The following is a 23,931-nucleotide window of genomic DNA, read 5'->3' as shown; positions in this document are numbered from 1 at the left end:
AGTTGCTTAGACTATTATGGTTTTGTTTCATAGTTTATGCCGGTTAATCGAGTGGTTGAGAACAGGCTAAATTCAACACACTATTGGATAGAATTTGAATTAAACTGAGAAAAGGGATTATTTGAAGTCATAGTTGAAAAAAAAAGAGTTTTTTGAAGTTGAATTCATTTGTGTTTAGACAGTGCTAGTTTTTTTAAATGAAAAAGGGTTAGATATTTCCCTTTGTCCGTGTACTCTTTTAAAAAAGTACATTTGCCCCTTGTACCTGAAATGTCAATATTTCTTGTTCCCATTTTTATGATCCAATGTATTTTCCATGGGGATAATTCTCTTCTTCCAATTTAATATTCGATACGAATAAATTTTTATCAGCCCCATTGAGAGGCATGCGAAGACAAACAATTCAACAAACCATAATAATAAATGATTACACATGATATATTGTCGCCAAAACTGGCAAAGCAAACAGATACTCATTCAATCTAAGTAGGCGTTTGGAAATGCGATTTTAAAGCGCTATAAGAACGTAGATAAATCACAAATGGATTGTTATATGAGTAGGTGAATACTGATACATAACATACCCACTTTGGAAGTTCTTACTAGGGTACAAGACCTACATTCTGCTGATGATTTTCCATCCTTAATTTGAAAAAAAAACAAGAAAGGAGAATAAGAGAAATCATAAAGATTAAAAGAGGGATAATAAAACCCCACTAATAATGCCACTTCTATGGCCATCAGTAGCTCTTGGTGCAGTTCTTTGAGCAAGATCCAACACAATCATCCATCTTTTCACCATCTAAAGTCACAAGAAAAAAAAAATCAATTCAGAGAAGAAAAAAAAAAGAATAATAATAAAAAAAGCATTAATACACTGAGGCGGAGTTAGAGAAAAAGCTACTGTATATGGTTATGTGTTAAGAAATTCGCTTAATACTAATAACTTATCCTCAACCCACTAAATTGCCTTTTTTAGAATTTGAAATCCATAAATTTAAAATTCTAGCTCCGCCTCTAGCTAGCGACATATAGACAACAAGAATTCATATAATCAGTCTAAACATGGTAACACATAGTTGTTACTGAAAAAAAAAATATAAGTCATAGAGAGGAGGAATTAAAATACTTACTTGGTTGATGTTTTTTGCTGAGAGTGGAGCAAGCAGACAAGGCACAGCCCAATTTACAGAACTTAAGGTTGCTACTGTCTATTTTGTTGTGGACATTATTGGTAGAAACAGAACCAGAATCAGAATCTGAATTGAAAATGCATTGTTTTAAGCATTTAGTAGTGCATTTGCATACTGTCTCAGAAGGATCAATCATGCAGAAAATGAAACATCTAGTGTAACAGTCAGTGAAGGCAGCACTTGACTGCCCTACAAAAATTCCCAAAAACATTAAGGCCATAACAAGTGCCCTTAACTTCATTGACTCCATATTCTCTGTTTTAACTATAAACTTTTAGCCTATGGAGAACTTGAAAAAGGTTTATGGAAGTACTCAACAACTAGTGCCCACGTATATATAATGAGCAATGAGACAAAAGAACAACATATTCCCTTTAGTGTTGATTAAAAAAAGAGTGTATCTTTGTAAGTAGTAAATAATTTTTACACCATCAGGTCATCTAAGAGATATAAGTAACCATCTATATATAGAAAGTGAGATTAGGCCCTGAACGGTTAGACCAACCGACAAAGGTTGAGGGTCTTGTGTCTTAGGTCACAAGTTCAAGCTTTGCACCAAGCGAAGAAAGTCCAACATTTAAGTGGAAAAAGATAGAGGGGCCAATTCATCATCCTGAGTTGCGAAAGTTGTTTTTCACCCAAATAATTGGCTCTAGAAGATTTTTTCGATCATAAATTGAAAAGGTGAAATTAATAATTTGAAAATTAACGCATCTTACCTACTACAAATATATTGATAGGGTGAAAATCTTTACATATCAACGTATAGCATAAATTAAGTTGCACTAGTGATAGTGTAAATGATCTTTATATTATCAAGATATATAGCATGAATTCAATGAGAACTGATGTGGATTGAAAATTGGGTTTACATGTGATTAATTTTTGTCTTTGGCTATGGTCCCTTAATAAAATTTAGGATAGGATGTCAAATAAGGACAAACAACAAGAAAAAGTACTTGCTTAAAGTTAATACAATATTTCTTCTTCTTAATACAGGGGAAAATGTATTTAAATGTTAATTTTCAGATTTAAGAATAGCCTAACAGCTCAGCTACAATAAGTATATCCTCCTTACATAAATAAAATAGTACTAATTATTACACAAAACCATCATTTGCTCAACCATAATGGTGTACAGCCAGATTGTGAGAGAGACAGAGAAGACTTTAATTAAGAAATAAGTGTAATTATTGCTCATGATAATGAGATTAATGTTAGTCTTTTAAGTGTTGGGAGCATTACTGCACAATTAAGCACTAAAAATGTATTTATATCAAAGTTTTAATTTTATACACAATATTTTTATGCTTTTTGACAGTTTTCACATAGTCAAAATTCTCTGTAATAATTTTTTTTTTTAAAGTTAAGCTAAACGGGCATAGAGATAAAAGAAAGATTTTTAAAAAAGTGTTTGGGCGTGCATTGTGCTTGCCCAATTAAAGAATGAAGGGTTTATTATAGGGATAGAGTAGTGGGCAGTGTAGATAATAATATGTTTGATGAATTGTGAGTGCCTATTTATTAGTGCTATTGTTTGGTGAGTTTTGTGTAGAGCCATGATCTTATTTAGTGCTCAGATACGTGTCCTCCAATTCACTATTAGTCCTAGAAAAATATGTGATTACCTTTATGTTTCAAACGACTTTGAGCAAGAAGTTATTGGTGTCCAAAATAGACATAGGTAGATAGTTAACGAATATTTAAATGCATGAGATAACTTCTTTTTTAAATTAGGAAAGTAAACTTGTTATTTTGGGAGAAGAGGTGCCTCCTCAAAAGGGGATTAAAATAATCAGGTCCAAATGCTATTTATAAAAAATACAAGTCTCCATGAAGTCATAAGACTACAAGGTCAAGAAAGTTGGTAACATGATGATATGAGAAATCGGGGATCAAAGCCTCAATGAACGATGGTTATGATTATAACAATCCTAATTAAAAGAGTGAAACTCTTTATCGAGTTAGTTTTGATCCAAAAAAAGACATTACAAAGAGAGACTCACTAAATTAGATTCAACGATTCAGAGAAGAAATTACATTCTCTAAAGAATATATATATATTTCATGCTACTTACCACTACTTATTCCTAGTATTGTTGCTAGTTAATGTTGTCTCTATTTAATTCTACTCAATTGTGAGGGAAAAGACTTGTATATTTATATACATAATCATATTTTCTAATTGATAAAGAGTTGAAAAGAGAGTTTCTCTTCATCATCGTCGCTCGGTTCAAAACAATAAGTTGATAAAATTTTTGAACTAAATTTATTTTTCATATTCGTTATTTAATTTCCTGATATTAACCGCAAAGTTTAATTTTAATTCGCAAATTGTTTTTCAATAATAATTTTCAAACTAAAAAAGTATTGCATACCTGACTAACATTTTTGCATCTCTTTAGCCATAACCACCACCCACCCCTGTTTTTCCCCCGACAATATCAACCATTATCGTCACCCACCATTATTAACTATTATCACCATTTCTAGCCATAACCACCGCCACCAGTGTTAATCACTACAATCAACCATTATCACAATACGCCACCTTTCACAACCACCAACCAACATTATTATTACAATCGTCAATTACAACCGACAGTCACCGCTAAAATATCTCCAACCACCAGATTCATTCAACTCCACCATTAACAATCATTATTATCCCTCCACATCTATCTGTCATCACCATTATCATCTGCTACTATCCCCAACCACCAGATTCATTCAACTCCACCATTAACAATCATTATTATCCCTCCACATCTATCTGTCATCACCATTATCATCTGCTACTATCCCCAACCACCAGATTCATTCAACTCCACCATTAACAATCATTATTATCCCTCCACATCTATCTGTCATCACCATTATCATCTGCTACTATCCCCAACCACCAGATTCATTCAACTCCACCATTAACAATCATTATTATCCCTCCACATCTATCTGTCATCACCATTATCATCTGCTACTATCCCCAACCACCAGATTCATTCAACTCCACCATTAACAATCATTATTATCCCTCCACATCTATCTGTCATCACCATTATCATCTGCTACTATCCCCAACCACCAGATTCATTCAACTCCACCATTAACAATCATTATTATCCCTCCACATCTATCTGTCATCACCATTATCATCTGCTACTATCCCCAACCACCAGATTCATTCAACTCCACCATTAACAATCATTATTATCCCTCCACATCTATCCGTCATCACCATTACCCTCTGCTACTATCCCCAACCACCGGATTCATTCAACTCCACCATTATCAATCATTATTATCCCACCACATCTATCCGACATCACCATTACCACCTGCTATTACCCAGTACCCACAACACCTCTCTAGTCACATTGATGACTTTTTTTACGCAATATCTAAATCATACTACTAGAAGTACAACATCGCTCTACTACCTATTAATTTTCTACCACAATTCTCAATCTCCTTATCTTCCATCTAAATTCACGTGCTCAATAAACCAAAGTTATTCCATCTGCAATTCTTCTTTGATCTACCTCTTCTTAACTCCTCATACAATCAACCTCTTACACCTCGACACATCCACACACCTCATTTAAATAATAGTGGCACTAAATAAAATGTAGAAGCCCAATGGCTAAATGACCATTGACCACCGACCTAGAAGAGACCAGCAAATCTACGGCCCGGGATCCGAATCCGTATGTATATACAGAGTTCTTTTCTTTTTTATATAAAAATGCTGACGACACACACCGTTTGAGAAAAAAACGTCTAAAAATATCCACAAATTAATCGCCTGGGGTTGGTGATAGAACAACTAATTCACCATCTAAAATTCTAGGGTTTTCAATTCCCCTAATCTAACCCTACCAAAATTCAGATCAAATCCCAAAAACCTCTACTGGTTGATAAATTATCGATTTTTTTTTTGTTAATTGTTTGAAAAAATTTCGTTCTGTTCTGTTTTTGGTGTGAATTATTGCGAGATTTTGGTTTACGTTTCGAGTTGAAGGATGGCGAGTGCTGGAGAAGCAGAGTACGAGAGTGATCCAGAGGAAGCGAAGTTGTCCTTGAAGATGAGGAGAAGAGAAGCGAGTGATGATGAGGAGGAAGAAAGGGAAGTGGAGGAGAGAGACAAGTCTGTTAGGATGATTGAATCTGATGGTGAATCGGAAGGACAGGGTGCTGCTGCTGATTATGATGAAGAGGAGGAAGAAGAAGAGTATGATGATGAAGAGTATGTGGAGGACGAGGAAGTCTATGAGGGGGATGAGTACCAGGAAGTAGGTGGAACTAGTGGCGGAGGTCACGAGGAAAGTGTTAAGAAGGTTGAAGCAGTACCGGAGGGTGCAGAGGGAGTGAAGGAGGTTGTGGGAGAAGGAACAGGGTCGGGTCAAGCGATTGATGATGACAATGAGAATAATGTGCAGGGGGAGGAGGGCAAGAAAGAGAATGAACCCTATGCGGTGCCCACTGCTGGAGCTTTCTACATGCACGATGACAGGTTTCGAGACAATGCTGGTGGGCGACACAGGTACTGGACATACTTTATGCTCACAGATGGTGCATTGGTATCTGACTTTATTTGTTTTGCACCCTACATGTGTATAGTTAATAGTTATGTATTTCAGCAGATATTTTTTATAATCAGCGGGTGTTTTAAGAATTTAAAGCTATATGGACCATGGACTCCTAACTAGGTTTAACTCTTAAAAAAATTGTATAAGGAGAAACTTACCATGATAGTTGAGTTAGCTACTAAAATGTACTATAGATATCTGCATTTATTTATGAAATAAAAGAGGAAAGTGTGATTCTTTTCTGGCCTTGCACAATTCTAATCCTGATCTCTAGTCCATCTGCACCATTAATTTGCAAAATCGAACTCACTCACATTTGATGTCACCCATAACTTCCTTGATATGCCGATCGTTCCAATGATCGAAATTTCTATAAACCACTCTTTATTGCATTTCGTGTGACCAATTTCGATATACAAATATAGGGCACCACTCTTTAGTATAAAAATATTGATTATCAGAACCATCTTCTGTCCCTGACACATCTTGGGTTTATTCCCACATGTTCAGAGCATTCTTTCTACCATATTTTGCCTGACCCTTAACTGATATTTTTTCTTGTCTTTGTTTTATTGGAACTTCTCGATTTGGACCCTTTGATGTTGGTGTGTGCATTGGTCCGTTTGGTCCAATTTTATGGATTATCAGTTTTTGGTTTGTGAACATGCCAAATCGATAACCAAACCAACAAGATATTTATTATTTGGTCCTTAGCGGATTGATTTTTTGGTTTAACCGACAAGAAGATGTTCATATAATCATATATACATGCGATGTTCATAAAATAGAAATAGTAGCTAGAATAGAATTGCAACACTAGTTTCTACATTGATCATTTTTGTTCAAGACGGAATTGTTCGAATTCCTTATAAACTCATGCAATAAATTGCAGAAACAACATTCATTGTCTGTATTTGTCACATTCAAATCTAAAATTGAAAAGATAGAAGTTAATACTAGTCTGTGTCGCGAAGACAGAAGGTGTCACAATAGAGATATAGATAGGCTAGTTTGTGTTGCCTACGGCCAAAAGTAATACTAAAATTTAGGAAATAGGGTTGATAAAATGTTAAAATCATGGTGGTATGCCATGACTAATCATATATTAGTTCAATCTGTATCTTTTTCACTCCTCTCATGTTGAAGATTTTGATTAAACAATAAGAGTATGTCAGAATTGTCATATTTTTTTTAATCTCTTCCCAAGTGTATTGATATTGAGTACAGGTCTGGTAATCTACCGAACAACATAAACTGCATTTAAGTTGCTTGTACAAAACCACTTTAAAGTTACCATTCTCAAAAGAAAAAGTTGCTTGTACATACCACTTTTCGGATGATGAGCATATTTTGATATTGTTGTATTGTCTTTTAAGGCGAACTTTTGGTGGAAGGAAGTTATGGGAAACCAAAGATGAGAGGAAATGGGGACATGACAAGTTTGAAGAGTTGACTGTGGAGGAGAGGCATTATGATGAGGTGAATGCTTTAGCTACGTGTTTCTTCATTTTTGCTCATCTGTTATCCTAGTCTTTTGCATGATTTGTTTTGCTAATCAATATTATTTTATCAAAATCCTTAGGGTAGGAGGGGATCAAGGGGTCGTTATCGAGGTAGAGGTAGAGGGCGAGGGCCTGGGCCTGAGCGTGGAACTGTGCGAGGACGAAGACCGAAAGCATATGTCAACGACAGCTATCCGAGAAACAACAACATCCAGAAGATTCAGGATAATGCTCTAAAAGGTATGAGAGGTCGGGGTCCAAGAAGGTATCGACCCTCATTTAAGGACAATATCGACGCACCCCCTCCACCAAACAAACAGTGAGTATCAATTTAGTTGACTTTTTCCTTTTCCTCATCAGTAATAATTACTCTTGATGTTCATCGAGTCGTATTTTTCAGATCTGGTTTGTCAGTTGAGAAACGTTCATATCATAGCACAGCCAAAGCATCTGCTCCTGTATCAAATGTAGAGAATGATGCAGCGACAGCTGCAAAGCAAGGTTTTGTGTCAAGCTTGAATTCTGCTTCTCCTCCGTTTTACCCCTCTAGTTCCTCCGCTAAAGAGATCAATGTGACTCACAAGAGGGAACTGCAAACTGGGACAAGTAGCCGCAGTGTTCATCCTTCTGTCTTAGGAGATAGTTCTGCTGCGTCACAATCAAATTCAGTGTTACGAGGGAAGAATGCCAGTGATTCTGTTAGCCTTGACAAACTTCATATTACTGCAGTAGCTTCGAAGGTTTCACCCGGTTTGCAGTTGGCTCCTGGTTCCTCGACAATAAGTCCTACTCAGTCACAACCATTGAGAGGCCAAGGAAGAGGATTTAATGCAATGCCAAATGTGAATTACCAATCTCCTGTGATAAACAACCAATTCAACAGAGTTCCTCCGCCAACAAATCTCCATTCGACTCAGAGGAATCCTGTTCTAGGTCGAAGGCAACCTACTTTCCAAGCTACTGGTCACCAGTTTGCTCAGCGATCTGGTACTAGATCTCAAGGTTCATCTCCACCCAAAGCTGCACAATCTATCTCTGAAACTGGGGAGTTTGAATCTTCTTCAGATGTAAGTAAATCAAAGAGTGCTATGGTTGCAAAAGGAAAAGGCACTCTTCAGAGCACTGGAAGGGGATCAGTTCTCTATGGCGGAGCTCAGGTTATGGGTGCACCTGGAAGCATGGGTGGTGGTGATCAGAACTTTCCTACAACACCAGCCTTTTTGCCAGGTAGACCTTTTATAATTGGCCACCTCATCCTAAAAAATTCTTTATAAAATCAACCATGTGTACCCCTTAGGATGGTTCAGATAGGATGTTGTTCGGTACGCTTTCACTCAATTTGATTTTAGTGGCTAGGATTTTCTTTCTAGAAATTATGCTATAATTTTATGAGATGCGATACCTATGAAGAATGTTCGTCTGTGTGATTAGTAGATTATGGTAATCATATTGGTGCATCTTCCTAAAGGAAAATCATCTTTGTACCTCCAGTTCCCCAGTGACACTTTGTATTTCTTTCTTCTGAAATTTGCAGTCATGCAATTTGGCGGCCAGCACCGCGGTGGCATTCCTGCTGTTGGCATGGCTTTTCCTGGATATGTTGGTCAGCCACAACTTGGTTTGGGGAATTCTGAGATGACATGGTAAGGTTCTTATGGCAATGTGGCTACCTCATAAAAAATAGTGTAATTTTCATGTACTGTATGGCGATCTTATTGCTTAGGCATTCCTGACCATATACCGAGCTGTGGATGTCTATGGAGTGGAGCCATACGTTCTTTCTGAACTGTTATATATATGTTGGATCAGTTCACAAAAATCAGCTAACAAAATCATAAATATTGATATACTGGTTTGTGTATATTATTTTAAAATGATTTTGCTTTTCAATTGCCAGGTTGCCAGTTTTAGCTGGAGCTGCTGGAGCATTAGGTGCAACATACTGTTCGCCATATATTGCTATGGATGGTGCCTATCATGCTCGTCCATCTGGGCAAATATCTTCTCTCACTGCTGCTCCAAGGTCTCACCTCCATTTCAGTATATTCCAGTTTCATTAGTATTTATCTTTGTGCTGGCATGTTGGTGTCATACTTGTTCTACACACTTCTTTCATTAGTTTCCATTTACTTCTGCATTTTTCTTAGTAGAGATGTCACTATCTTTTATTCTGTGAGCACTTACTCATGATGTGTGAACTCATGAGTGTCTAGAAAAGTGTGACCCATATTTTTCTCTTATGAAAAAGCTTGACCAGTTTGCTCAAGAAAACAAATACAGCCTGTACAATTGTGCCAAAAGTTGACAGATCCATTTTGTTGTTTCGGCTGTTGATGGATATTTATTGAAATTTTAGTCTGAGGAGCACTGTCTTGGAGAGAGTTCTGCTTGTGCAGTGTCTTTATGTGCTTGACAGTTACTGGTTGTGATTTTGCCATTTTTCTCACTTCTAAACATAATAATTGTTATTACATATAGTGAGAAAATGATTTCTTGATTCTGTAAATATTGCTATATTTAGCAGGCATTTTTTTTAATTCTTATAATTAATCAAAAAGAAACTTAACAATCAATTCTCTGTGCAGCAAAGAGAACAATGCCAGTAAGCCAAATAATGAAAGCAATCCCCAACAGCCGCTAGGTGAGATATGCATGTTCTAATTTTGCATAATTTGCTCTGCTGCTGCAAAACTGTGGTTCTATATCACTCATTTTTTATGCCCCATTCCATCTTTCAGAACTCTCAAATGATGACTCAGGCCAGCGTCAGAAGAATCCTCGCAGGTAAGCTTATTCTGAAATGAGATGTGCTATTTCCAACCTTCCCATTTTGCTTAAGTTCATGTATTTGTTGGTTTAGTAACCTTTGCAAGTGTTGAATTCATTTATTGTTCCTTGCAGATATACGGAGATGAAGTTCGATCAGTGAGCTAGTTTGTAGGTCGAAGCTGTTTGAATAAGCAGATTAAGGTCAACTTTGTTGGAACTTCTTTTTTTCATCAATTTACTGTTAAAATTTTCCATCAGTGGTTTGAGTGTCACAAATTTCTTATTAAAACTTGTGGTACTGCAGGCCTTCTCCTAGACCCTACGTTCTCCAAGTGTTGCTCTGGAGTATCTAGGGTTCTCATGTGTTGTGATGTATTTTAGGTAATGATGATTTTGCTCAGGACTTTTAATATCATATTTTCTCGTCTTTTGTTTCTTGTGAAATGATTCAGCATTGTGAAATGATTCAGCATTTTAGAATTTCCACCAAACGTAATCCTTGTGCATATTTCGTTACTGTGTCGTGGTCGTTTCTTGACGTTTAGACTTTTACTCTTCCAAACTAAGTCAATTACATTAGTTTAGGTTTATAAACATCATTTTAACTATTTTTAAGTCATTATTCATAAGGTGAGGCTCTAACTTAAGTCATAGAATTTTTGGGGTGTTACAATTGATGAGGCAGTAGCCAGTGTAAATGAAGTATTTTGCATAGGGGACCCTCTCACTGCCATTCTTTCAAATTATGATGAGGAGGGAGTCCAAGATTATGATGAATTTGTAGTTGCTTTATCGGGGTTAGGTTCTTACTCCAAGAATCCATTGAAACTCGACATTGATCTTATAAATTGGGAAAGTCCCCCCCCCCTCCAAACCATCCATTGAAGAGCCACCAAAGCTTGAGTTAAAAGTTCTCCCATCTCACTTCGGTATGTATTTTTGGGGGCAAGTAACATCTTTCCCATCATCATTGCTGCAGATTTGCTTGAGTGGCAAGTGAAATTACTTGTTCATGTATTGAAACAATACATTAATGGGTGGACAATTGTTGATATTGTGGGGATTCTCCCCCCCCCCCCCCCACCTTCCTAAAATATGAAGGGAACAGAAAAGAAAAAAGCACTATTACTGGTTTATCAAGTGGCAATTTTGAACTTGGAAGGAATTTGTCTAATGGTTCTTTGATCTCTAGCTCTAAAGTGTCTTTGTATTTGGGACATCTATTGTACTACTTATTCATACATCTTTTCCTTTTCATTTTTCGTGGACTTATGTTCATTGTATTCTCTCGTCCTTCTGTACTTCTTATCCCCAGGTTTACATGACAAACGCCTGCTCATGCTGCTTCACTTTCGGGGATACACTGCAGCTTGACGGGTGGCAATTATTTGTTTCAATATATGGTACCATTACAGTACTCTTGTCATCATGCTTAGTGTATGTTTCTTCTAAATTCAGTAATAAGTTTCTTACTTTGTTTTTTATATCTCAGGTTCTTGTGGCTTGGGGTTTTTGTGACTGAAGGAAGTAAAAAATGTTGATAAGAGTTTCTTCAAATGATGGAAAATAATGGTAATAGTCCAGAAGCAGTTGCATCTGTTTTTTTATTATGTGAAGTTTTTTCTCTTCTAAATAGATGGCTCTAGTGCCTTTTAAAGTTCTCTGTTAAGTGTCCTTAAGTTGCTACTATTTGGTGGATATTTTCTGGGCTTTGTAGTTAAATATTATGTTAACAAGAGAGCATGTCTTGCTCAGACATCGAATAATAAATTTTGTTTCAAAGAGACTTTGGTTTGTCCAGATTTTTCATCTCTCTTTTTTGTTACAGATGACGCCATTTCACTGGCACCAATCAAGCATTATGTGTTGCACGACTTTCAGTTTTATGTTTTATATTTGCTTGTCATGACATATGAGACCTGATCGTTTCGTTCGTCGTGTTGTATAATAATTGTGGTTGGACATGTGAAAGGAGACCTTAGAAACCACAGAGCAACTGTCAATAGCAAGCTCTTTAAATATGTGTAGTGTTGTGGAAAACTGAGACTAATAGGTAAATGCCGTAACGGCACTCATCTATTGGAAAAAAGAGTAGTTGGGCATGAGTGACCATTACTTAATATGCATCTTCTTCTACTTGTTTATTACTATATTTTCCTGCTATGAATGATATTGATGAGGTTTTTGAAAGTGGAATAGATTCTCTCTTGGCTGTGCATACAGCACATCCACCTTAAATTTTCACAATTCACAAAGCTCGAGCATTTAAATAATGCCAAGCTCGAAGACTCATTTGAAAATTCAATAAGTCAATGAGTTAGGTAGATGCATAATTCTTATTTGCTCTCTCCGTCTAATAATAGTTGTCCATTATACTATTTTGGAATGTTCGACAATATTTGTTCACTTTATGAAATCAATGGATAATTTTACACTTAGTTTCTAATTTATTTTTATTTTTAATTATAGTCATTTCTCTATTACATTTTTCAAAATATTGTATTTATTATATTTAAAGGGTGATGTAGTGAAATTGTCTTTTTATTTATAGTTTGTTAAGAAGTGTGCAAAGTCAATTGTGGATAAGTATTGTTGGACGGAGGGAGTATAAATTTCTCAGAGAGGTGATGCCTCTATCAAAATTTGGCCGTTTTACAAACATTTGGAATGAAAAAGGGAAAAAAAAGAACAATTAATCATGATGAGCATTTCGTTAAGCGACAAATTAAGCTAGGATAAGTATTCTAATACATGAAAATTGAAATATAATGTAAGATCTAATAATGCTAGAATTTTATCTTGCAATCAAAGTTGTTTTTAAATCATATAGCCAATAATATACTTTTATTTCACATTCTATAACCCAAGAGTAATATCATAGCTGGAATTTGAGAAAAATAATGTATTCGTAAATCTTGTCTAGTGTTCAATAAATCTCTGATTAAATTCATATTCTATTATTCATAATATACAGACTTACCTATAAGTTATGACTTATACAAGTATATTTATAATAATTTTTTTAAAAAAAGGGAATCAAACAACATATATGATATAACAACGCTAAATTTCATGAAATTTTATCTTCCAAATTTCAAAGCCACCCACATGACGGCACTATACATAGGCTAAGAAGCGTTATTTCTCAACTTATGTCTAAAAAAAAGAGGCGATGAGTTCTTTTTTACATCCCTTAACTGCGCATTTGAAAGATAAAGCGTCGGTGACACTAAGAAATAAAAACTGATTCAATAAAAAAAAAAAACCGAGAAGGAAAAAAAAAAACTAGAAAATCTTTCAATTCAGTTTTCTTCAGACATTGATCTCTCTTTCTTTCTGGGGTCTTTACTGTGGGGTATAAGCTTCACTGTTTTCATCATTTTTAACTGAAGTTGCTCTTCTTCTACTACCAATTTGCCACTTTCTCCATTTTTCCATGTTCTTGAATGCTTACTTTCTGTAAGAAAGAAATCGACTTTAATAAGAGTGAGTAATCATTTGGACCAATTCTTGTTTTATCAAGAAGATCCAAAACCCCATCAATATCTCTGTCAATTCAAGTTGAGATCTTGGAAGATCATTTGCTCTGTCTTCATCAGTTTCTTTAATCTTGTAAGTATTAAGCTTTAATTTTGTAATCTTGTATGTTTGTTCTTGGAGCTGAAGAAGGGTTTTGGGTTCAAGAAAGTTGGAAAAGAAGTATTTTTCGCTGTACTAAATCCAAGATAGTGTTTAATGTATTCTTAAAAACTAATAAAAAAAAGAATCTGAGATTTGTTCCTTGTTTAGGTATGATATTGAAGAAGCTAACTAGTCAACGGTGTTGTTTCATTAAATTGGCTCAGTAGCTAGCGATTTTGAATAAACATTTGTAGCATACATGTCCAACTAATGGAGGAATTAAATGTAGTAAGACTATCACCCTTGAGGTTGAATGGTCCCGTCCCTGCGAAGTCAACATTGTCAGGAAGATCAACTCCTAGAGGAGGATCTCCTTCCTTCAGGAGATTGAATTCTGGACGAACACCGCGAAGAGATGGTAAAAGTAGTGCTTTTGGTTCTCAGTGGTTTAGAAGTAACCGCATTTTACTTTGGCTGCTTCTGATTACTCTTTGGGCCTATGGAGGATTTTATGTTCAGTCAAGATGGGCTCATGGAGACAATAAGGAAGGTATTTTTGGAGGAACTGGAGGTGATGTTGCCAATGGAACTTCTCAACCAGAGGAAAAAAATCAACGAATTCTAGTTGCGAATGAGGAGTCTTTAGCAGTCAAGCCTCCAAGTAATAAAACACAGGGCAATTCAATGGACCTGGATGTAGTCTTGGCTAAACAGGGAAACAGTGTGGTATCTGACAAGGTTTCATCTTCTAAGAAGAAGAGCAAGAAGTCTACACGTGCTTCTCGTAGGAAGACTCATGGTAAGAAGAAGGTGGTGGCAGAAGTAAAAACTGATGATATTGAAGTTCAAGAAGAGGAAATACCCAAGCGAAATACTACGTATGGCCTGCTAGTTGGTCCATTTGGGTCAATAGAGGACAAAATTTTGGAGTGGAGCCCTGAAAAGCGGTCAGGAACCTGTGATAGAAAAAGTCAGTTTGCACGTCTTGTTTGGTCTAGGAAATTTGTGCTGATACTCCATGAACTCTCTATGACTGGAGCTCCACTTGCCATGTTGGAATTGGCTACGGAGCTTTTAAGCTGTGGGGCCACAGTTTATGTAGTACCTCTCAGCAAAAGAGGGGGTTTAATGTCAGAACTATCTAGAAGAAAGATCAAAGTGCTAGAAGACAAATCAGACCTCAGTTTCAAAACAGCCATGAAAGCAGATCTTATTATTGCAGGTTCTGCAGTATGTGCATCATGGATAGGTGAGCATTTCCACATTTGCTATCTATGATCACTGCATCTATCTTCTATAGAGTTTTAATGTGGCAAGTTGTGCTTGTAATGTGATCTTCATTCTCAACTGATAGCATAGCTGCAACATATCATGTTCAACTGATAGATCTCCTATAATTCCGTTTATATCACACTGAACCAAACATGTGTTATGCTCTTAGCTATAATCTAAAATTGTGGATTCTCATTATTTCAATAAAGGAGCTGATTTTTGCCAGTTCTCAGTGCAACCTTTTGTGTAGACCTTTATTGCAAATCTTGAGTGAGATTTGAATTTTCCTAGAATGATGTAATATTAATCAGTTCTTTTGCTTCATGAAAAAATCTTCCTTTTGGCTGTGCTAGGATTAGTCTTTGATTTTCTTGATTTTAACCTTCATAAATTCTATGAATTTGCTTCTGTTCTTTTCTTCTCCTTGTGTGCCTTGGCTAACTTCTAACGATTAATATCTCTCTTTCAGAACAATATGCAGCACGTACTGTGCTAGGTTCAAGTCAAATTACTTGGTGGATCATGGAAAACCGGCGGGAATACTTCGATCGGGCTAAACTTGCTTTCAACCGAGTGAAGAAACTTATCTTTCTTTCTGAATCACAGTCTAAGCGGTGGTTAGCTTGGTGTGAGGAAGAACATATAAAGCTCAAAACTCAGCCTGCACTGGTTCCACTTTCTATTAGTGATGAACTGGCTTTTGTAGCAGGCATCCCGTGCTCACTGAGCACTCCGCTATTCAGTCCTGAGAAGATGCTGGAAAAGAGGCAGCTACTAAGAGATTTTGTGAGGAAAGAAATGGGATTGACAGACAATGATATGCTTGTCATGTCCTTGAGTAGTATAAACCCTGGAAAGGGTCAGTTTCTGCTTCTTGAAACAACGCGCTTACTGATTGAGGGAGCTCCTCCTCTAAATGGATCTGCTGTTAAAAGACGAGAATATCAGAAAAGGACATTGCTTTATAACTGGAAACAATTTGGTGAATGGAAAAAAGAATCCTCCACCTTGTCAAATAACCCACAAACTGAAACATTGCAGGTACCCCAGCTTTTCATTAAGGGGGTTAACTATACAGCTGGAATTGAAAATGATAGAGGAACTCGAAAGCTTTTCTCCCTAACTGAAGGGAAGCAGGGAGAAAAGCTTAAGGTTCTTATTGGCTCAGTCGGATCCAAGAGCAATAAGGTGCCTTATGTTAAAGCACTTCTCAACTTTCTAAATCAGCATTCTAACTTGTCAAACACAGTACTATGGACTCCATCAACCACTCGTGTCGCTGCACTTTATGCTGCTGCAGATGCTTATGTAATGAATTCTCAGGTTAGCCTTTACAACTGTATCTAAATCAATTATTGTTCAGTTCAGCAAATGTACAGTGGCAATGTTTCTGGGAGATATTAATACTATTATATAAGAGTCTATGGGGGAGTTTAAGTAAATCAGAACAGAGTAAAACAAAATGTAGGTCAAGTAAAATAGATAGATATGAGAGACTAGATGTTTCCTGTGATAAGTGCAAATCTAAACTATTTTCACGATTGGTGAATATTTCAGATTGAAACGTGAAAGCATCGTAAGGTTGTGTTACCTCTTGTAAGATTTCTCAATAAATGTAAATATTACCCAGCAATGTGAAATTATTTTCAGTAATAAGTACCAAGTCAATACATTTTAGCAACTAGCAAGTACAAATTATGGGTCACCCAATGAAATTGAGAACCTTTGTTAGTTGGCTTGCTTGTATCCATTTATTAATTAATTCGAGTTGGATTTATATGAGGAACTATATTAAAATCATGACTAAAGAGAATTTATGCTATTCTGGTTTTCAGTGGTTCTCTAGAGGGTAGGAGATAGAATGAATTGGTTCTTCATTAGCGTCAACTAGAAGTGCGAGGAAAAGGTTGAACCTTGAGCATGAAAGTTGGTTTGACTTTGGTCTTTTGGTTGGGAAGAAAGGGAAAGCAGTCCCTCAGCAACTACTTAATGCTTAATCCTATTAGTTAGCTCAGTTTTTTAGGGAGCATGGGGCATATATTAGTCTGGTGGTAGAAGTAAGGATTCTAAAGTATTTTGCTGTTGAATGAGACCATACTGTGCACAGTGACGGATATTGTATGAAAAAAGAGTCATATAAAGTACATCTCATTGAAACATAATGGTTAGTTTCCTGGAATGGTTACAATGATCATATGGGTTCTTTTATACGTCTCGGACTACTATTGGTTTCCTTGTCACATGGTTTACTCTGCTGATATTGGTCCCCATGGTTCTTTCCTGAGTATTGGCACTTTCCTGAGTAATGTTCTTTTAAAAAAAGAACATACCCACCATGAGCTATACCCAATGCCATTGTGTAATTTCATTTGATACTTAAATGATTGCTTAGTTTCATTTTGGTAGTTAGTACTTATTTATCTCGAGTAATGGCTGTTTACTTTTTGCAGGGACTTGGAGAAACATTTGGGAGAGTGACAATTGAAGCAATGGCATTTGGTCTTCCTGTAAGATTCTCAATTCTGTCCTGCCAATAGTATAATGTGCATGTACTTTTTGCATGCCATCAAATCAGTCATTTTTGAGACAGAAAGTAGTTGTTTCTTTTAAATACACTGGCAAGAAGCTATATCGAGCTACAGAGTGTATGATCATGGTCCATGGAGCAGTAATCTGCCACATATTAGTTAAATTTTGCGATAATATGCACTGGCTTTGAACACAATGCAAAGTTTCTTGTTGATAAGTAATATGGCCAAATAAAGTGGATTTAACATATAATTTTGTTACAGGTGCTGGGAACAGATGCCGGAGGCACAAAGGAGATCGTTGAACATAACGTAACAGGTCTTCTTCATACTTTGGGACGTCCAGGCACTCAAATCCTCGCCAACAATCTCCAGTATTTGCTGAACAATCCCTCGGAAAGGCAGCGATTGGGAAGCAATGGAAGAAAGAAAGTAAAGGATATGTACCTAAAGAAGCACATGTACAAGAGATTCGGAGAAGTACTATACGACTGCATGAGAATAAAATAAGATCAAATGCAGACCATTTTTCATTCATTTTCCTGTATTGCTGTTCCTCTTCTTCCCTTAGAAAACAATCAGCCTTGTGTACAGTACGAAATCTAGTTGTGTTTCACTAACTTCTTTTTTACTGTCTACCTGTCGTGCTACCTGTTTTTCTTATTTCTCATCTGGTGCATGGTACCCGCATTGAGCTTGGATCCGCACTCTTAGCAGGGATTTTTCTCATCTGGTGCATGGTACCCACATTGAGCTTGGATCCGTGCTCTTAGCAGGGATTTTTCTCATCTGGTGCATGGCACCCGCATTGAGCTTGAATCCGCGCTCTTAGCAGGGATTTTTCTCTCTCTCTCTCTCTATATATATATATAGGGTTCAAATACAAGATCTTTGATTAAGCTTTCTTACGCAAAAATCACAATTTAGAATTGGAGGTAGAATAGTCTATTTTTATTGTTTTTAGTTTAATTTTAATGAGTTTCGAATTTTATATTTGTCGAAATTTTAGTTGATGTTTTTTTATTTATACGCATGTATGTTTTATCAACGCAACAAAACTATTCTGATAATTATAACTGTACAATCAACACAAACTTATGACACTCAAAAGAAACTCTTTTACATCTCCAGGCAGCAGCCGGATTGAACGTGGCCGGAAAAGTTCGCCGGAGTATCCATTTTGGTCCATTTATAACTCTGTAAATCAAGAACATAAGTATTGTGGGGTTCATTAAATCCCATAGAACCAGTCATCAGAATTTTACCCCTCCATGCTGTCACAAAAGCTACGCTCCGGAGCTCCACCGGAATCGCCGCCACAGCTTGCCACGTAGACTTTCCGAGTGCCAGCACATCACCGTCCCGGCACAAGTACAATTTTCCGTCCCCACCCTCAACGCAGGTTCTTGGACACGTGGCAGATTCAAAGAAATGTTCGTTGACTTGGTCCCACTGCCACGTGGAAGGATCGAATGACTCAGCGCTTGTACCGAACTGGCCTTGCATGCTCGTGTCATATCCGCCGATGACGTGGAATTTATCTTGAAAAAAAGTGCATTTACATTCATCTCTTTCACTTGCCATGTCAGGCATTGGGACCCACATATCCCTTGCCACGTCATACGCCATCGCCGATTTAAGTGCGTTTTTCTCCTCGTCGTGACCTCCGGCGACGTACACCGTCCGTTCAGAATCCGACGCACAACCGAAAAACGATCTCCGGCAACCAGGCATGTCGGCTCCACGTCGCCACGTGGCGGACACAAAGCTAAAAACAAAAACAGCGTTTGAAGGTTCCCAAGTAAGAGGGTTCCACCCGCCCATCACCACCAGATTCAATCCAACTCCGACGAGCTGACAAAACATCGGCAATCCATCGGAAATACCAGGAACCGGTGGTAGTTCCGCCCAATAACCCGATTCCGGTTCGTAAAGCGTAAGCTTGTAAACCGAAAAAGCAGAGTACTTGAATGACCCGAGTTTCAATCTCGGGTCAATTCGGGCTTGCGCCATTAAAATTACCTGACGGGTGGAACCAGTAGCTCTTCTTCGCCTCCAAAACTCGGGAAGCTCAATCTGAAGCTTCCAGTTTCTACTGACGGAAGTAACCGATGAGAAATTATAATAAGGAACTCGAATAAGACATTCGAGTCCGATATCGTAAGGAAGAGTGGGAATAATCTCCATGAAAGGCGCAGAGAAAAGAAGGATAAGGTAGTGGATTTTTATATGTGAAGAAGAAGAGAAAGAGAAATAAGAAATCTTGAATTAATGGAGGGACCCTTATGGGCATTTTAGCATACTTTTTAGCTGGAAGTTAAAAGGGTAGGAAGATATTCCAAATTGTTAAAGTTGAAATACTCGCAAAACGAGAAAGTAAGTTTCTAGAAAGATAATTGATGTTTGTGACTATAAAGTGAGTATTCTATTTTAGAGATAAGACACTCCTTCAAGCTATTTTTAGTTCTTCTAGAAGGAAATAAAAAGACCAGGTCAATATATGAGATACTCCGTTTTACTCCACCAAAGTTACTTCTGCTATAACTCGAGATCTTTCATGAAGGATAATATTCTTTCATTACATTTTTCGATAGTTTTAAATTATCGAGTTATATGAATATTACATATTTGTGACTTTTTAGTTTGTATCTCATCTTTTTATCAGAATAAATAGTTATATGACTTTGTGAAAATAAATACCACTAGTTGATTACATGATCATATAGGAGATTCTAAATAAGTTTAAATGAAGTTAGAAGTTGGGGGTTGGATTGGGTCGGTCATATGAAGTTTATCAAGTAGGTTGGAGTTTTCTTAAGTTTTAAAAAACGTTTTTAATTAGAATAGAAATGTCCTTGTCAATTTTAACCGAAAAATTATCAAAGTAACCTTTTTATGAAAAATAGTGAAAGAGTTAATTTTATGTTTAGAAAAAATTAGTTTGAGTTAAACTTCTTTTCATTGAAATAAAAACATCGAGTAAAAAACTATTTTACTGTGAGTAATTTTTTTCTTTTCAATGAAACAAACATCTAAAAAAAACTATTTTTACTGTGCGTTATTTTTTATGTTAAGAGAAACAAGTTTGAGTTAAACTTCTTTTCAATGAAACAAACGAATAAAAAACTATTTTTACTGTAAATAAAGAGAACATGTACCTTACAATTTTTATAAGATCGACATATTCGTTTGGATTAGCACGCTGATAATATCAAGTAGCGGCCCGTTACAAATATATATTATTCTATAAGGTGAAGGTGATATAAATATTACTATATATTTAAATAATTTTTTATACAAATAAAAAATTTAAGTAAAAATTATTAAATTCTTTGATCTCGTAGCAAAACGTGAAGTTCATTAGATAGAGATAAAATAAAAATATGTCTGTGGCTGTACGTTTGTCACCCCACGCCGTCTATTTAATCTTAGTCGTTTGTAACAATTTTTTTAAATTGAAATCGTTTCAATATAATAGTACTAATATTTATTATATATATGTACTCTTAATATATAATAGAGTAAGTTGAAAGAGTGGTAACTAACTACACTACTGTATTATATTCCAACTCATGACTCATACACTTTGGCACTATTATCTACATCACTTTTTCAGTTCTTCCAGAAGGAAAACGACTAGAGCAAGTCCACGAGATACCCATCACATAATGTTTGGGGTTCGTGACGGAGTCATGATTTTTAATAAGATTTTTAATATTTAAAGAAATAAAAATAAGAACTAGTCGAAGGAGATTCGACATCTACTATAAAAAAAAAATTAACTATGTATAAATAGTGATATTTTCCGCCGAAGAAAGTTCGGATGAACCCCTAACAATATGTTGGCTCCGCTCCTGTTTGGGGCTGTTTCATATTGGGCTGTTATTTTGTTTTGTTTTCTGGCTTGGACCTAAATCGTCGGTTGGGAAGATAAGAGATATTAGTTTTTGAAAACCCCTCAATATAAATAAACCCTCGAGGAAAAATTATATTATTTATATATGGTTAAAAAAATATATTTATATAATAGATATTGAACCCCTTCGACTTTTTTCTTTGTTTATTTCTTTCATATTAGAAAAAATATTAACTCCATCACTATAAATCGGAAAGCGATACATTCATTTTATAGAGTTTTTGGTCAAAATCACCCCTCAACTATGACTCAAATCTAATGTACATTCTCATATTATCTAAGTGAGCAAAAAACATCCTTATACTATCCAAAAAATAACAAGAATCATCCTTCAGTCTATTTTTGTTAAGAAACTGATTGAACCAATAAACAAATTAATTTTTAATTTGGTCACGTCATGACCACGACGAGAAGATCAAAGTTACCTAAAAAGGATAAGGATATGGATAGGAAATGAATCTTTCATTCTCAGAATTTAAATTTTGTGTGTTGTTAGTTTATATGTTTTTCCTGCATCATCAAGTAAATTGACTTGCAACAATACATAAGTTTTGAAATATTTATACAGTACGTTCCGATTGTTAGAAAGATTATGTAGAAAAAATCATTTCAAAAATATTACGTCTAACTATTTATAAGAGATTTTCTTTAATAAAATATTTAGGGCGTATATATACTATATATACAATACAGTTCACATTTTATACAATGTACAAAAAATGCTGGAAATTTAGTGAAATTACGTAGGTGTTTAGTTATGAAAATTAAAAAAAAATTACTTTATTTGAAAATTTTGAAGTTGGAGTAGTATTTTGCCATGTTTTTACAAAGAATATTTAGAATTTGAATATATTTTGTCTAAATATGATTTAAACCCTCAATTTCTAAAAATTAAAAAAATCGCCTAACTTGATTAGCTTAACCATGTGTACATATATTCATTCGACTTGACACATTTTTTGTTGGTGGCGTGAGTTCCTTAAAAAAATAGACAGAAGGATGAATCTTGCAACTTTTTGTATAGTTCAAGGATGTTTTTTGTTCACTTATATAACACAAGGATGTACTTTAAATTTATGTCATACTTCAGGAATTATTTTAGCCAAAAACTCTTTCATTTTATACGCCAAACAAATGTCCAAAAATAGTAAAGGGATACATTCATTTTATACGCCAAACAAATGTCGAAAAATAGTAAGTGATCATATTCATATAGTGTGTACGTCACTGAACTTTGGTTACAAATAGTGCACTCAAGTAATTCCTGTTATTTTTTCCAAAAAAATGTGCTTTGTATATTTAATAAAAATATTTAATTTAAATAAAAAATTATTGAATTTAAATTCGCTTATGATTCGACCTGTTTATATCTAAACCGACCTATTAATTTATCAACACTATTAGCATGATTACTTTTTTCTGAACCTCTTAAATAAAAATTCTAGATCGGCCCTTGCCCACTGGAACCCAAAGTATTAGACAAAACATGGGCTAATAATTTGAGTTAATTAATCTACTCGCCGACGTACATTTTTTAATGTTTGTAATTCATACAAATTGACAAATTGCAGACAGAAACATGGGACCGATGTTTATTGAATAGAAATTAAAAAAATACTAATATATCATTACGAGCTATATGTTTCTTCATATTTTTTTCTTATTACTATTTTTAAGTATTCTCTTATTATATAAGAGGGAGTTTATGATGGGACATTGTGATGTCCAATCATAAACTCCCTATATAATATATAATATAATAAATCATTTTTTTCTACTATAATATATATTTATTTTTCTACTATAAGGGAGTTTATATAATATATAATAATATAATATAACAAATCATTTACAAATGACTTAAAATATTTCATATTTAAAGGATATATAATAAAATAGGTGCACTCTCAAAATTCTATCCGTGTCACATATATTGGGACAGAAAAAATAACATATATCATTTTAAAATTACCAAAAAAGTATTATAAATAATAATAATTAACAACTTAAAATATCTTAAAGACATTTTAAAAGGGTTAATTTTGTAATTGTAATTCTACTATTATATAAGAGGGAGTTTATCATAATATATAATAATATAATATAATAAATCATTTACAACTGACTTAAAATATTTAATATTTAAAAGATATAAAATAAAATAGGTTGACTCTCAAAATTCTATCCGGGTCACATATATTGGGACAGAAAAAATAACATATATCATTTTAAAATTACCAAAAAAGTATTATAAATAATAATAATTAACAACTTAAAATATCTGAAAGACATTTTAAAAGGGTTAATTTTGTAAGTTTATCCATATCACATAAATCACGACAAAGTGACCAGCAATGTAAGTTATTTGAAAGTTACATAAAAATATTATAAATCACAATAATTAATAACTTAGAACTTTTTTTTTAAAATGCAAATTTGGATGACTCTTCAAATTTCATTTGTGTCACATAAAATTGAGACAACAAAAATAACATATATTGCGTCCTATTTTAATTTATTTGTCTTAATTTTTTTATATTT

The 23,931-nt window shown here is 35.0% G+C and overlaps 4 protein-coding genes across 4 annotated transcripts; 2 read left to right on the top strand and 2 right to left on the bottom strand.

Annotated features, from left to right (window-relative positions):
* Window positions 1–527: 527 nt before the first annotated feature.
* LOC102602014 (thionin-like protein 2) lies at window positions 528–1,479 on the bottom strand. Its single transcript, XM_006343049.2, has 2 exons — window positions 1,134–1,479; window positions 528–802 (listed from the first exon to the last, which is right to left on the bottom strand). The coding sequence occupies exons 1-2, from the start codon at window positions 1,441–1,443 to the stop codon at window positions 741–743; spliced, it is 372 nt and encodes a 123-aa protein (XP_006343111.1). The 5' UTR covers window positions 1,444–1,479; the 3' UTR covers window positions 528–740.
* A 3,471-nt stretch (window positions 1,480–4,950) lies between these two features.
* LOC102601682 (protein CASC3) lies at window positions 4,951–11,853 on the top strand. Its single transcript, XM_006343048.2, has 12 exons — window positions 4,951–5,736; window positions 7,159–7,261; window positions 7,365–7,603; window positions 7,685–8,511; window positions 8,819–8,927; window positions 9,182–9,307; window positions 9,870–9,925; window positions 10,023–10,068; window positions 10,186–10,254; window positions 10,358–10,434; window positions 11,369–11,456; window positions 11,546–11,853. Exons 1-9 carry the CDS (start codon window positions 5,216–5,218, stop codon window positions 10,211–10,213), a joined length of 2,055 nt encoding a protein of 684 aa, XP_006343110.1. The 5' UTR covers window positions 4,951–5,215; the 3' UTR covers window positions 10,214–10,254; window positions 10,358–10,434; window positions 11,369–11,456; window positions 11,546–11,853.
* Window positions 11,854–13,843: 1,990 nt separating this feature from the next.
* Window positions 13,844–18,137, top strand: LOC102601346 (uncharacterized). The gene is made up of 4 exons (XM_006343047.2): window positions 13,844–14,923; window positions 15,416–16,269; window positions 17,397–17,453; window positions 17,739–18,137. The coding sequence occupies exons 1-4, from the start codon at window positions 13,945–13,947 to the stop codon at window positions 17,982–17,984; spliced, it is 2,136 nt and encodes a 711-aa protein (XP_006343109.1). The 5' UTR covers window positions 13,844–13,944; the 3' UTR covers window positions 17,985–18,137.
* A 376-nt stretch (window positions 18,138–18,513) lies between these two features.
* LOC102600996 (F-box/kelch-repeat protein At1g80440-like) lies at window positions 18,514–19,810 on the bottom strand. Its single transcript, XM_006343046.2, has one exon. It carries the CDS (start codon window positions 19,659–19,661, stop codon window positions 18,594–18,596), a length of 1,068 nt encoding a protein of 355 aa, XP_006343108.1. The 5' UTR covers window positions 19,662–19,810; the 3' UTR covers window positions 18,514–18,593.
* Between the last annotated feature and the right edge of the window lie 4,121 nt (window positions 19,811–23,931).

The sequence above is a fragment of the Solanum tuberosum genome, unplaced genomic scaffold (genome assembly GCF_000226075.1).
Source record: "Solanum tuberosum cultivar DM 1-3 516 R44 unplaced genomic scaffold, SolTub_3.0 scf00040, whole genome shotgun sequence".
Lineage (NCBI taxonomy): Eukaryota > Viridiplantae > Streptophyta > Magnoliopsida > Solanales > Solanaceae > Solanum > Solanum tuberosum.
Note: the sequence above shows the minus strand (reverse complement) of the source record. Positions and strands in the feature narration are given on the sequence as shown.

What these genes read in the sequence shown, in the direction of transcription:
- LOC102600996 (XM_006343046.2), bottom strand. Translation starts at nt 19,661, where the DNA reads ATGGAGATTATTCCCACTCTTCCTTACGATATCGGACTCGAATGTCTT.
- LOC102601682 (XM_006343048.2), top strand. Translation starts at nt 5,216, where the DNA reads ATGGCGAGTGCTGGAGAAGCAGAGTACGAGAGTGATCCAGAGGAAGCG. An exon ending in TCTCTCACTGCTGCTCCAAG is followed by an intron (nt 9,308 to 9,869) that starts GTCTCACCTCCA and finishes TTCTCTGTGCAG; the next exon opens with CAAAGAGAACAATGCCAGTA. An exon ending in CGTCAGAAGAATCCTCGCAG is followed by an intron (nt 10,069 to 10,185) that starts GTAAGCTTATTC and finishes TGTTCCTTGCAG; the next exon opens with ATATACGGAGATGAAGTTCG.
- LOC102601346 (XM_006343047.2), top strand. Translation starts at nt 13,945, where the DNA reads ATGGAGGAATTAAATGTAGTAAGACTATCACCCTTGAGGTTGAATGGT. An exon ending in AGTATGTGCATCATGGATAG is followed by an intron (nt 14,924 to 15,415) that starts GTGAGCATTTCC and finishes TCTCTCTTTCAG; the next exon opens with AACAATATGCAGCACGTACT. An exon ending in CAATGGCATTTGGTCTTCCT is followed by an intron (nt 17,454 to 17,738) that starts GTAAGATTCTCA and finishes ATTTTGTTACAG; the next exon opens with GTGCTGGGAACAGATGCCGG.
- LOC102602014 (XM_006343049.2), bottom strand. Translation starts at nt 1,443, where the DNA reads ATGGAGTCAATGAAGTTAAGGGCACTTGTTATGGCCTTAATGTTTTTG. An exon ending in CAGCAAAAAACATCAACCAA is followed by an intron (nt 803 to 1,133) that starts GTAAGTATTTTA and finishes TTGTGACTTTAG; the next exon opens with ATGGTGAAAAGATGGATGAT.